At 52.6% G+C, this 11,430-nt stretch overlaps 4 protein-coding genes across 4 annotated transcripts; 2 read left to right on the top strand and 2 right to left on the bottom strand.

Annotated features, from left to right (window-relative positions):
* Positions 1-523: 523 nt before the first annotated feature.
* Positions 524-2,087, top strand: JN550_002149 (uncharacterized protein; the record flags this gene model as incomplete). The annotated part of the gene is made up of 3 exons (XM_049313412.1): positions 524-701; positions 754-1,054; positions 1,187-2,087. The coding sequence occupies 3 exons, from the start codon at positions 524-526 to the stop codon at positions 2,085-2,087; spliced, it is 1,380 nt and encodes a 459-aa protein (XP_049176210.1).
* A 1,582-nt stretch (positions 2,088-3,669) lies between these two features.
* JN550_002148 (uncharacterized protein) lies at positions 3,670-5,071 on the bottom strand (the record flags this gene model as incomplete). Its single annotated transcript, XM_049313411.1, has 5 exons — positions 3,670-4,139; positions 4,192-4,256; positions 4,310-4,692; positions 4,750-4,854; positions 4,919-5,071. The coding sequence occupies 5 exons, from the start codon at positions 5,069-5,071 to the stop codon at positions 3,670-3,672; spliced, it is 1,176 nt and encodes a 391-aa protein (XP_049176209.1).
* Positions 5,072-8,787: 3,716 nt separating this feature from the next.
* On the top strand, positions 8,788-9,762 carry JN550_002147 (uncharacterized protein; the record flags this gene model as incomplete). The annotated part of the gene is made up of 5 exons (XM_049313410.1): positions 8,788-8,966; positions 9,049-9,203; positions 9,250-9,418; positions 9,471-9,625; positions 9,680-9,762. 5 exons carry the CDS (start codon positions 8,788-8,790, stop codon positions 9,760-9,762), a joined length of 741 nt encoding a protein of 246 aa, XP_049176208.1.
* Positions 9,763-10,156: 394 nt separating this feature from the next.
* JN550_002146 (uncharacterized protein) lies at positions 10,157-11,179 on the bottom strand (the record flags this gene model as incomplete). Its single annotated transcript, XM_049313409.1, has 1 exon — positions 10,157-11,179. One exon carries the CDS (start codon positions 11,177-11,179, stop codon positions 10,157-10,159), a length of 1,023 nt encoding a protein of 340 aa, XP_049176207.1.
* Between the last annotated feature and the right edge of the window lie 251 nt (positions 11,180-11,430).

Below are 11,430 nucleotides of genomic sequence, written 5' to 3'. Positions count from 1 at the left end.
AGTTCGGTATTGGTTTCTGATCCGCCACTGTATCATACGTCTCCATCAGAGCCCGGGATCCTAAGCAAGGAGTGATAACCCTCCGGCCCCTGAAGATGCGTGTTAGCATGCCAGCCGGGTCAATCTCGGGTGTTTAGCGGCAACGCTGCGCCTGGACGGACGGACGTTTCTGACTCATCGTGCAACGTCATTCGTCGAGAACACGTTGCTGCTTTGCTGAACGCGAGCCGAGAATACCCCAACTAGAAATCTGCAAATTGCCTTATAAGACAGAGGGTGAATGCTTTACGGATGAGATGTGATGTTGTTGGGCAGGATCGTGGCTGAGACTGGTGATTGAGAGGCACATTGGTCTGGCCAGCCTGGCGTACCATTGTCTGGTCTTTGCAATTCCTCGCCCTTATCATTGTCAAACTTACGACTAGACGAGCGAATCAACTACTGAATGCTTTCGGCTTGGAAACTCTTGTTGTAAAGGGCCATTGAGAACAATCATCCCATTTTTCTCTTCGAACACTGCATGATGGACACGCCGAAGCCCAAGGGCATTGTTGTCTTCGGTGGTGGAACCGCCACCAACAGCTTGGTCGACGTATTCAACGACCTCCGCGAAAGCAGGAACTGCTCCCTGAGCTACATCATTCCCATCAGCGATAACGGCGGTAGCTCGTCTGAGCTGATCCGCGTACTCGGAGGACCCGGTATGTCCCTTCATTTTCCCCAGCTCGAACCACAAACTGACTTCCCCGGCAGGCATCGGAGATATCCGCAGTCGCCTAGTCCGTCTAATCCCAAACTCCGACAGCAATGCAGACTTGGCTGCCACCAAGGCCTTGTTCAACTACAGGCTGTCGTCGGATGCAGATGCGGCCCGGGCGGAGTGGCTAGACATTGTGGAGGGGCGGCACGCGCTATGGATGAAAGTCTCGAGCGAGAAGCGCGAATTGGTCAGGAGTATTTTTAACATGGTCAACATGGAGATCGTGAAGAGGGCGAGGCCTTCGAGTACTTTCAACTTTGGGCGGGCAGCTGTGGGCAATCTGTTCTTGACTGGGTGAGTACTGATCAACGGGCTCGATCCGGCCGGAGAATGGACCTGCCCCTATTCCTCTGTCTGGGCCCGAACTTCGGGAATGAGCCATAGAACTTCGCAAATCTCTTTCAACATATTACTAACCACCTTTAGCGCCCGTATATTCACAGGCTCTCTTGAGTCTGCCATTTATCTACTGAGCCAGATTTGTGCCATTCCGCCATCGACGTCTGTTCTGCCGGCCATTAACACAAACTTTACACATCATATATCCGCCGGCTTGGGTGATGGGACTGTCATCACGGGCCAAAACGCCATATCGCACCCCAGCGAACCCACCGCGCTACCTGATGCCAATGGTACCACGGATCCCGCTGTTGCCGCGATGGCCACTGAGGACACTGACGCACACGATCTCATTGAAGACGCTAACCTTCCTGGAAGCCTGCCGACCTTGAGGAAACAGTATATCGAGTTCTCCAAATCTGGCGAGGAGGACCTGACCTCCCGCATCGAGCGCCTCTGGTACATCAACCCGTACGGCCACGAGATCCGGCCACGGGCCAACCCGAAAGTCACCCAGGCCATCGAGGGCGCCAACGCCGTCATCTACAGCATCGGCAGTCTGTACACGTCGATCGTGCCGTCGCTGGTCCTGCGGGGTGTGGGCAGCGCCATCGCCAACTCGGGCGTGCGGCACAAGATCCTGGTCCTCAACTCGTCCAACGACCGCGAGACGGGGCCCAGCGGGTCCCCCTTCTCCGCGACCGACTTCGTCAAGGCCATCGCGCGGGCCGGCGGCGAGAGCCAGGGCGACGTGGAACGCTTCGGCGAGGTCAGGCGCTACGTCACGCACGTGCTGCACATGGAGGGCGAGGGCACACCGGCCGTCGATAAGGCCGAGCTGGCGGCCCTGGGCGTCGACTGCCTCAGGGTGTATGGGCGGCGGGTCGACGGGGCGTCAAGGTATGATGAGAATGGGCTGAAAAGCACGCTCGAGGCAGTCGTGGGTAGAGTCGAGATGGGTAGAAGCCGACGGAACACCAAACAGTAAAAGGCACTGGATCTTCGGCGGGTTGCGTGAGGCATTCTTAGGTTATAGAATATATGGTCTCGGCTTTAGTGTAGATAGACAACTGTAAGCGTGCTTCCGTACAGGTCTACGAGTACTGAAGCTATGTAACATTGTGTCTGGTGTAGAAGAATTATAACCCCTCCATCATATTGTGCTGCTTATCTACTTGTCCGTTTCGCGTCCAACGCAATCTGGGCTTATCGTTCAGAATCATCCCGACATCACACCGGAATTCAAGCCTGTGTCCCTGGTTTACAGGTAATAATTCACTCGTATAGGGTAGCGGTAGTCGTGACCAGCGCTGCTACCATGCGTAGCCTTGAAAATCTCAGTCTCAGCCACGTTGTCCTCTAAGATTGAAAATCGAGGGTCTGCCCACTGCATCAAGTAGTAAAACGTTGCTGTTGCCATCATATGCGTGCCTCGACGGTGAACATCGCATGGCAGTCTGGGGAGTCTTGGACTTGCAGTTACCTTGGTGCTAAGACGGTCGTGGTAGGTCTTTGTACTCATGTTTGTTTGTTTGTTTGTTGGTGCATTGACTGCTTGATACAATGTGCTACGTACGACGACTCCCTCGTAGGGTTCGTGGGAGAAATACGCCCTACCATTCTACAAATAAGCTAACTCTGCCCAAAGCGACCGCGGCCCAAGTGCCCAGAGGTCCTGAATCTCCTCTATAGGTGTCGTACATAGGCAGAGCTGACCTGCGGGATGATATGACTTCGTACTCTTGCACACTCGGTGTCAGCTTGGACCACTGGCCAGAGGAACGTGAACTGGCCCCCAAAGTATTCGCCTTTCAGGCCAGTCAGGACAATGAAGCAGCACGTCGCTGTTGCTCGGCAGTTTATCTCTCAACAATCGCCCAGTTATACAACGAGGCAGCAACACGGTTCAATGGTTCAATGGTTACAATGTCACTGGCTAACATGATTCACTTAGATAAAAAGAAACCCCCCACTACCAGCAACCCGAGATGAGGCGTTGTCTCCAGACTCGCCACTGAAAACCATTCAGCAGACATACTTGTCCCCAATTTGTGAGCAGTGGCATGCGGTGCCTTGTTCACCTGGCCACATGTCCCTCTGTGTAAGGCGCAGTGGCGACCAAAATCCACATACAGTAAGTACAAACACCCTACCTCTCAGACCGTTGGACCATGTTGTTGCCTTCTCATTGTTTGCTTTACTGGGTTCAGTTCTCAGCAAACATCGTCTCCCTTTTTTTTCACCCGTTATTCACTGGCATTTCTATCTGCCCATTTTCCTCATATTTTGCCCCTGAAGTACTAGGTGCAAATATGATGAGCAGGAACTCGATATGAACAAGGCGACCTGGCTAGCGCCAAACGACTTCCTGGAGACATATAGTATGAAATAGGTAGCACCCCAAGCCAGGGGTTATAATTACCTAAGACAGAATACGTACTTTGTTTACTGGGCGTGGCCTATGACGTTATATGGCATTTAAAATTATTAGTGGCTATATGCCATTGCGCTTAATAGTGCTGTAGTTCCAGTTCTGTCCTTTGTAAAAACCCTTGCTCCGTTGCTTAAATTCATTTATCATCGAGCCAGCTTTTAGGTGCGACTCGTACTCCATATGCGTCTTTTGTTGAAGATTTTGTTAGCTCCTCCTCGCTATCATTACGTTCCTCCCCACCACCACCACCCCAGAGACTGCCCCGTTTGCTGGTTACAGCGACCTCCTTTGTTAAGATGATCTGATCCTTGGGTAAGGCCTGCCGAGCCCCATCCCGGCCTGGCTGTCCGCGGTTGTCTTCCCAGTCGAGAGTGGTGAGACTGAAGTCTCCATTGGACTGGGCTCTAATGCGGTTCTTCGACTGGCCAAGACTTCCGATCGTGCGAGGCAGAGCGTCGTCGGATAGGGGCTTGGTATTCCGTGTCTCCCAATAGCCAAATCTTTGGGCGGTTCGCTTTGCGAGGGGTTGTAGGGTTGCAAGGCTACCAGCGGTGATGGCTAAGCCCTGCTCAGTAGTTGACCAAATTGCGATATCAACAGTTGCCCCTAGATCAACTGTTAGGTTTTGCCTTGCTGTCTGATTAGGGGTTGGACATACATAGAAAGTCGGGATCTAAGAAATCTTTAATGTACGCGAAACGCACGACTACAGCCACGCTTGCACTGGTGATGCTTGTTAGCCTCAGCCACTGAGTCTTGGAGGGGGGACTACGTACACGCAAGCCATGCTCAAGATGGGGATCAAGGCCCACTTGATCCTGCTATCCATTTGAAGGCCGCGAATAAGGACAACCGGAAGAAGAGCGAACGTGAAATCGCAAATGACGCTGAAAGCACTGTAGAGGTAGGTAAGGGCGGCAATGATGACGGGGCTGACGCATGTGCCGCCTTGTGCCTTGGCCCAAAAGTAGGTCATGGGCTGGCACTGAAACAGCGTGACGAAGAAGAACACCAATCCGGAGACTACCGAGAGAAACATCACTATATAGAGGATGTAGCGGTGCATCTTGTGGACGGTTATTCGGAGGAGGAAAATGCCGATAGAAATCTTCGAGGTTATCATCGTTACGCAATACCAAATGTAGCAGAACCACCAGTACTGTTCGTCATGTCAGTCATCCGATCTAAACGGAGCATGAACTCAACCAATATTCACCTTCATTGCCTCCTCAAAGTCGGGTGTGGAAAGGTCCGTGGCATGACGGCCAGTTCCATAATGAATGCCAGTAATAGCAGAAGCAACAAACAGGATGAAAGAAATCTGATGCGCATGTATAGTCAGTTTCGACTGCCATATTCCTTGTCTGTGCAACGGTGGCACCTACGCAAGCAAAGACCATGGTCCAGTCATCGGCCCCGAAGGCCTTGACAACCCAAAGTCGGGTGTAACATCGCAGCAACGTGGCAATGACAGCAAATGTCAACAGCGTAATGCACACCTTGAGGAGCTCAGGTCCTCGATTCTCAACAACCGCCATGGTGACTGACGGCTACCCTCCAGGCGTGTGGTTGACGGCGACCCTTGAACCGAATGACTGGGAACCTTCTGCAAGGAACGCAAAACTTTACCAGAGACCCGGGAATGCTTGGTTAATATCGCCAATCGCTCATACGGTGGGCGCCGGAGGAGGTTGCCGATCGGCATGGCCCCCACTCTCAGTCAGGGGTGATGTTGCCATATTTCTGTACTTATGTATTACCATACGTGCGTCTGCAGCGTGGCAGATAACTCCCCGGGGACCAGGACGCTGGCGCTCAGACGCGCCTCGAAGCTGCCGGCAGTAGGGCGTGCAGAGCCGAGCTTTGCGAGCAGCCCAGCCCAGCCCAGCCCAGCTAAGAGCCACCAACTCAGAGCAGCAAAGTTGGGATGTTCGCCGTGCTAGTGTTGTTGCACTCTCGGCACTTCTGTTTCACACGTTTGCTGGCGCCAGCGCAAACCTTCTGCCATCATTGTGCCCGTCCGGACTCCGGACATGCTCGCTTCCAGAAGAGACGGCTCACGTCAGGTGGGTACTGTCTCCACTGGCTCCACAGAGATGCTAAGCGGCATCCGATCGAGTTGTTACCAAGAGCTGACCAAAAGCTGGAGACTAAGCTCAGATGGTAGGGAGTGCCCAGTATTGACTTTGCCCTGTCGTATGATCGACGTCCCGAAGGTCGAATTGCGACGATGCGAGAATCAGGGGAATGGGTTCGTGGAGCGAGTGTTCTGCCGGCACAGCGCCCCGTTGGGGAAAGTCGGCTCATCGATGCAGTAGCTCATTGGCCAATCTGTCCCAGTCTGCTCTGGATCAACGCCGCGCCCCGGGAAAGGTTGCAATGCGGTTCTCTGTAGCATGACTTGCCCAGTACCTAGTGCTCACACACGAATCCACTTGGCATGCTCAATCTAGCCGGACTTGTGGTTGACTACCGCTCGGTCCCTGTGTCTTCGGCGCTCTAGTGATTAGTCGTCCAACTTGGTCCAGCTCTAGCTAGATTCAGGAACCTCGTCGTCTCATTCTGCCGAGATCTTGGGTTGCTTGGTTCCCAGCTCAACATGCAAACTTAGATTTTTTTTCCCACAACATTTTGGCAGGCCAATGTCGGAAGGCATCCTAGCAATCCAACATATTATAGTAAGGATCGCGCGGCGCCCATCGTCTGCATGCGGAGATCAATTCCTCCTTGGCCATACCTATGACAGCGACGATCCCATAGGTCTGGAACTCTGTTTCCGAGGATGCAGAGTCGGCTCTGGGTTTACCCACTGCGCTACGCGGCTGATTACTACCAACATGCACAATGCAGATCTCACTGCCCGACAGGGCACGCCAATTTGGCGTACTATGTACCGTCCACCTCTGAGCTCAGTGTTTGGCGCCCAGTAGCCCAATGTTGCGAGTACAAGACGACAAATCGCAAGTAACCATAATTGTGCCTGACACGACTATTCACCTTCTACTACCAACACTAACAAGGCTGGAGCTAAAAGCTGCAGTGTGATGCACCCATGCTATAAGTTCGGGTCATCTTCACTATACACAACAAAAGGCAATCGCGTGTCCATCATTGCAACCTCAACCCCTTGCGGCCTTCTGCATATGGCTTCTGTCGGAAGGTTGCACGTGTAGTGGAGTCACTTCTCTCTCCAGCTGTGCGTGGTCGATCGAACCAGTACGTATGTACGTCGTCGCCCCAGCGGATGCTGGCAACTGGCCCACCGATAGCTTTAGCAGACAAGGCAGGGATCCCAAAAGTGGCAGAGACCGTGCTTTTGAAACAGCCGATCCTCAACCAGGAACGACAGCATAGTGGTATTTTGCCAAGAATTGTCCTCGTGGAAACCCCGGTAATTCTTTTTGGACGATGTAGGGTCATCTCAACTCCCGGTAGGTATCTAACTGGGTCTAGATTCAAAGAAAGATGATTGCAACTGCCACTAGACCGATAGCATAGTCTGTGCACAACGTAGTCCCCTGAGGATCAGCGTATATCTATCTGTCCCGCCTGGACTGTTGGGCAAGATAGGTTGCATCGTCCCTCGTGTCCCAGAAGAAGGGTTTGCGAGGGCTGACACAGTAACAGATAAAGCTAGTATAAACAAGTGGGTCGACCTCGGTAGGGAGAGCCTTCCTGGAAAATTGGTGGAGCCAATAACAGCAGCCAGGGGCGGTACTATTTGCTCCGCACGACATGAAAATCAATCTCGAGTATCGCAGCTTGACTGCCAAATTGGCAGCACATGTCCCACAGTAGGGGTCCTTGCCGCCCACATCGCTATCCACCAGCAATCGATACCCGGAGGCGCCCTTAACGTTATCTCAAACGAAGCGCGCAAGAGGAGTACCATCTGTGTGGTACGGACCGCAGTGCTTGGACTGCCCCGCTCAATTTCCTCAGCCGCACCGTCCGGCCAGCGTCCCCCGGGATTGAATACGTAGATGATTATTGAAGGTTATGGAAATGCCGCCAAGAACATGTGCCAAGATCATGGCAGAGGATTGGTGTGCTCTTGAAGTAATGCTCCAGTTCTCGAAACCATCCTTGGCTGGACCACAATTTAGTCAAGATGTCTCGCGTTCCAGCTAGCCGGATCACAGTTTCGTGACATGGCTGATGAATTGAGGGTGGAAGAAAAGACCTCGAGAGTACAGTAGCATGCCTCGAAGCAGATACGGCTGATGCTTCTCGGCTGATGGGACCCTGATACAATCAATGTCTTGGTACGGGTGCACAAAGTACGGAAATGGTCATGAAGTGAAGCAAGGGATGGCCATACCGGTATCGCAGTATGTTCTCCTTTACCTAGACTAGAAGTCTCTGGTACTTTCTACCAGAAGATCCATTCAATCACTCATGGTGTTCTCTAATGTTAGACACCATCCGCCCCGTGGCTAAAGAATTGGCCTCTCCCCTCTCAGGACGTACTATTCTTGGTTGGCCAAGAAGGATCCGAAACTCGTGCCAAGTTCAGGTCGACTTTCACACACATAGGACCGCGGCCGTGACCGAGATCGCGAGGCCTTCATACCCCATGACCCAAGCCGTGAACAGGCAGCGGCAAAGCGGGACCTTGAAACAAACGCCATCTGGTAAGGAACATGTTCGATGTTGGCGGCCACAACAAGGCAGGACCAGGTTATTGGCATCAGAACACGCCAGTCACGCAATCTATCCGATTTCAAGATACCCCATGACGGCAATCGTGCTATATCACAGGCTGCGCTGGGTTTAGCAGGAAACACAGCCCCTGGCAGCGCGGAGGCCGTGAAGATTTGAATTTGGTGCAACACAAGGGCTGGCGAGATCGTGGGGGGGTGGAAGTGGTCTGGATTATTACATGTTCAAGCATTGCGCTCAAAATATCGTATGCATTGGGTCTGTTTTGATCTAGTGGTGAATTGATGACAAAATTCACCTCAACCTCCAGGACTTGTATCGAGGAGCTGCCTGGTGTGATGCCCATCGAGGTTGTCGGCGCGACGATTGTTCTGCCTTGAAGTCAACCACCTCTGTTAGAATTTGCATTGTTGTGGCCTCGATCGAAATGCTCTGGACTTTCCACCACAAAACCGTAAAGGACTTTTCACCATAACCATAACCTCACTGGTGACTCTGCCTTCATCAAGAAATCGGGTCCATCCCGCCATCACCAACTTCGACGATGTCTATCATCGCCAGACTGATCGTCTTCGCCATCGCCATCATTGGCATGGCCTTCGCTGGTCCCGTCGATGTGACCGGCGAGGTTGCTGTCGTCTCGTGCGATGGCCACAAGGCTTTGACCCAGGCGGGCTGCACCGACATTCATGTCGTCTGGGCCCCCGGTACCGTCCATCTCGGCGCCACCTGCAACGACGGCAATGTTCTCACGGCCCTCGATCTCAACGCGTAAGTTATAACAGTATTTGGAGGGGTGCAGTCTGCACACCCAGCCGTGAAATCGTCACATTACCTAAGCCGCTCCAACCAGATGCTACATCAACAAGGACGCCGCTCTCATTCCCCAGTCGAATGGAGGCGGATTCTCGTCCTGCCACAGCTGTGAACTCCAGGAGGACAACCAGAAGCTCAAGTGCGCCTGCGGAGCTGACAGTGCTACTTTCTGGTACACCACCGTCAACCTTGGTACGTCATTTGGCTAATCCAAGTTTTCCAGTACTGACTTCTCCAGATGACACCGTCTTCGTCAACGCAAACGGCCGGCTGGGCTGCTGGGATCATGAGGGCGTTGGTGGTATCCCGTTCAGCAAGGGTTGCTCGGGCGTCGAGCTTGCCGGCACCAGCATCCAGGGCTACTGCAAGGCTGGCAGCTTGTATTGTACCACCCTCGAACTCCCGGCGTAAGTTCTCCACGAGAATTCGCAGTGGGTCGCCGTACTCACATGTGAACAGATGCATCGGCAACAATGATGGCAGTCTTAACCCGTGGGATGGAGGCGGCTTTGACAAGAACTGTGAGCGCTGCCACCTCGTTGATGGCTTCAAGTACCATTGCCAATGCTGGAACATCGATCACACGAGCAAGTGGGAGACAGAGGTCGATCTGAGTATGAATCTTTCCCGCGCGAAAACTTGCAGTTAACTGACACACTCCATTACAGACCAGGTTATCTACGCCAGCGACAGCGGTGCGATTAGCTGCTTCAACACCATCGGCGAGCCTTTGAACTGCTGGGGAATGTAACTGCTTGACAGTAGTGGCTAAACGCAATAGCTATGCAAGTTAGATGATCACGAAGACTGGGCTGTGAACAAGGAGATTGGCGGGTCTCTCATCTTCTTTGCCTCTGGTGATAGATGGGACTCTCGTCCAAACGGCCTTCTTGGCCCAGATTCACAGATTCACAAATGAGAATTGAGCTCGTTCACCTATGCATTGCGTTCCATGTTGACTATGAATCATGCATTCGGGGTATCATTTGCCTTCTCCCAACGTAGTCCCATGCGCCACACTGAATTCCACCCATTCCCAAACTACGTATGTTCTTGAAGTTTCTTGGAACCCAGATACAGTACACTCACATTAAACATCTGCCCAGGAACAGAAATTCAGGCCTTGGCAGAGTATCTCGCCTTGTTTAATTGGCCATCAACCATCTCTGACGCTGGGACTGATACGCGATGGTGTCCCCGCTGAATCTCCTGGCGACTAAAGTACGGCTAGCTTCCTTCTCCTGTATCCTTGGAATATCCTCTTGAGACTTTGATTCATCGACGTCCTCATATTCACACAACTCGACGTGTTTCGCAAGTGGCGACCCGGCCAGCCGCACCCTCCCTCTACGTCGATCAGCTTGTAACAACTCAGGCTGCGGCCATATCTTCCGGCCGCCAAGCTGCTTGCGCCTTACCTTGAAAGCAGCCGTTCTCGAGGCTTCCTCGCCGCTCTTTAAGACGTCCGTGTGTCTCTGGAGAGAGCCACCGCAGATGCAGTCGGCAAAGTTGGCCAACGCGCGGCTGTCGAGTTCTTCGTTCCAAAGTGAGTCCGACAGCTCGATGTAGAGCTCTTCGAATGCTGTCGTCACCTGGGCCACCAGCGGTGCTGCGTGGGTCGACGCCCAGGTGTCCATGATGAAGGCATCCTCGAGGCACTTCTGCATCCTCGAGAAGCATACCGAGTTTTGCGTATTTGCCCACATCCAATCGCGCGCCTCGATGGTCCTGGTGATAAGCACATTGACTACAGCCAACATGATCGGCTTGATATCGGTCAGGTGGGTGGGCCATGGGCGGTTGCCTGGCTCGTCTGCCTCCAAGCCGTCCTTTGCTGTCATGAGTATGGTTGAAAGAGCATTCATCATGCCATTGCCCGCGCGGCCGAGGTCATCAATGACCATTTCCGCAGCGATGAGATGATCGAAAAGCAGACCGCGAAGGGTTACCTCGTATTCCTCGAAGTGTTTTGGAATGTTTGATAATATCTGTTCTACTGAGTCTTCGATATTGTCGATAGCAGCATCTTTGCTACCTTCTCTCGTCCATTGATCCACTTGCTCTCCAAAGGTTATTGGCGATCTGCGGCGAGAAAAATGGCATATTCCCTGGGTTTTGAGGACCAGGCTGCCCTGGAAAATCTTGCGCGATAGATAGTTGTAAGACATGTTGCCTCGCAGCCAGTTCTTGGACCGTGTGTCTCAGAGCACAATATTTACTTGAGGTTCTGATCTTGATTTGCGTTGCTTCTGTTGCATATAGGTTCTATGTGTGTGAGAAATACGAGGCCGGTTAAGTAAGATTTCCGCTGAATGCATCTCCGATATTACCTCAGGTATCAATTTTCCAGCTCATTCACATCAAACTCAGTCTGGAGATGCGGCTGTTTTAAGTTCAAGTTGTGTGCGTTGCCTTGTAA

This window comes from Neoarthrinium moseri (genome assembly GCF_022829205.1).
Source record: "Neoarthrinium moseri strain CBS 164.80 chromosome Unknown scaffold4_Wmoseri_CBS_16480, whole genome shotgun sequence".
NCBI lineage: Eukaryota > Fungi > Ascomycota > Sordariomycetes > Amphisphaeriales > Apiosporaceae > Neoarthrinium > Neoarthrinium moseri.
The sequence above is the reverse complement of the archived record's forward strand: the minus strand, read 5'-3'. Positions and strand labels throughout refer to the sequence as shown.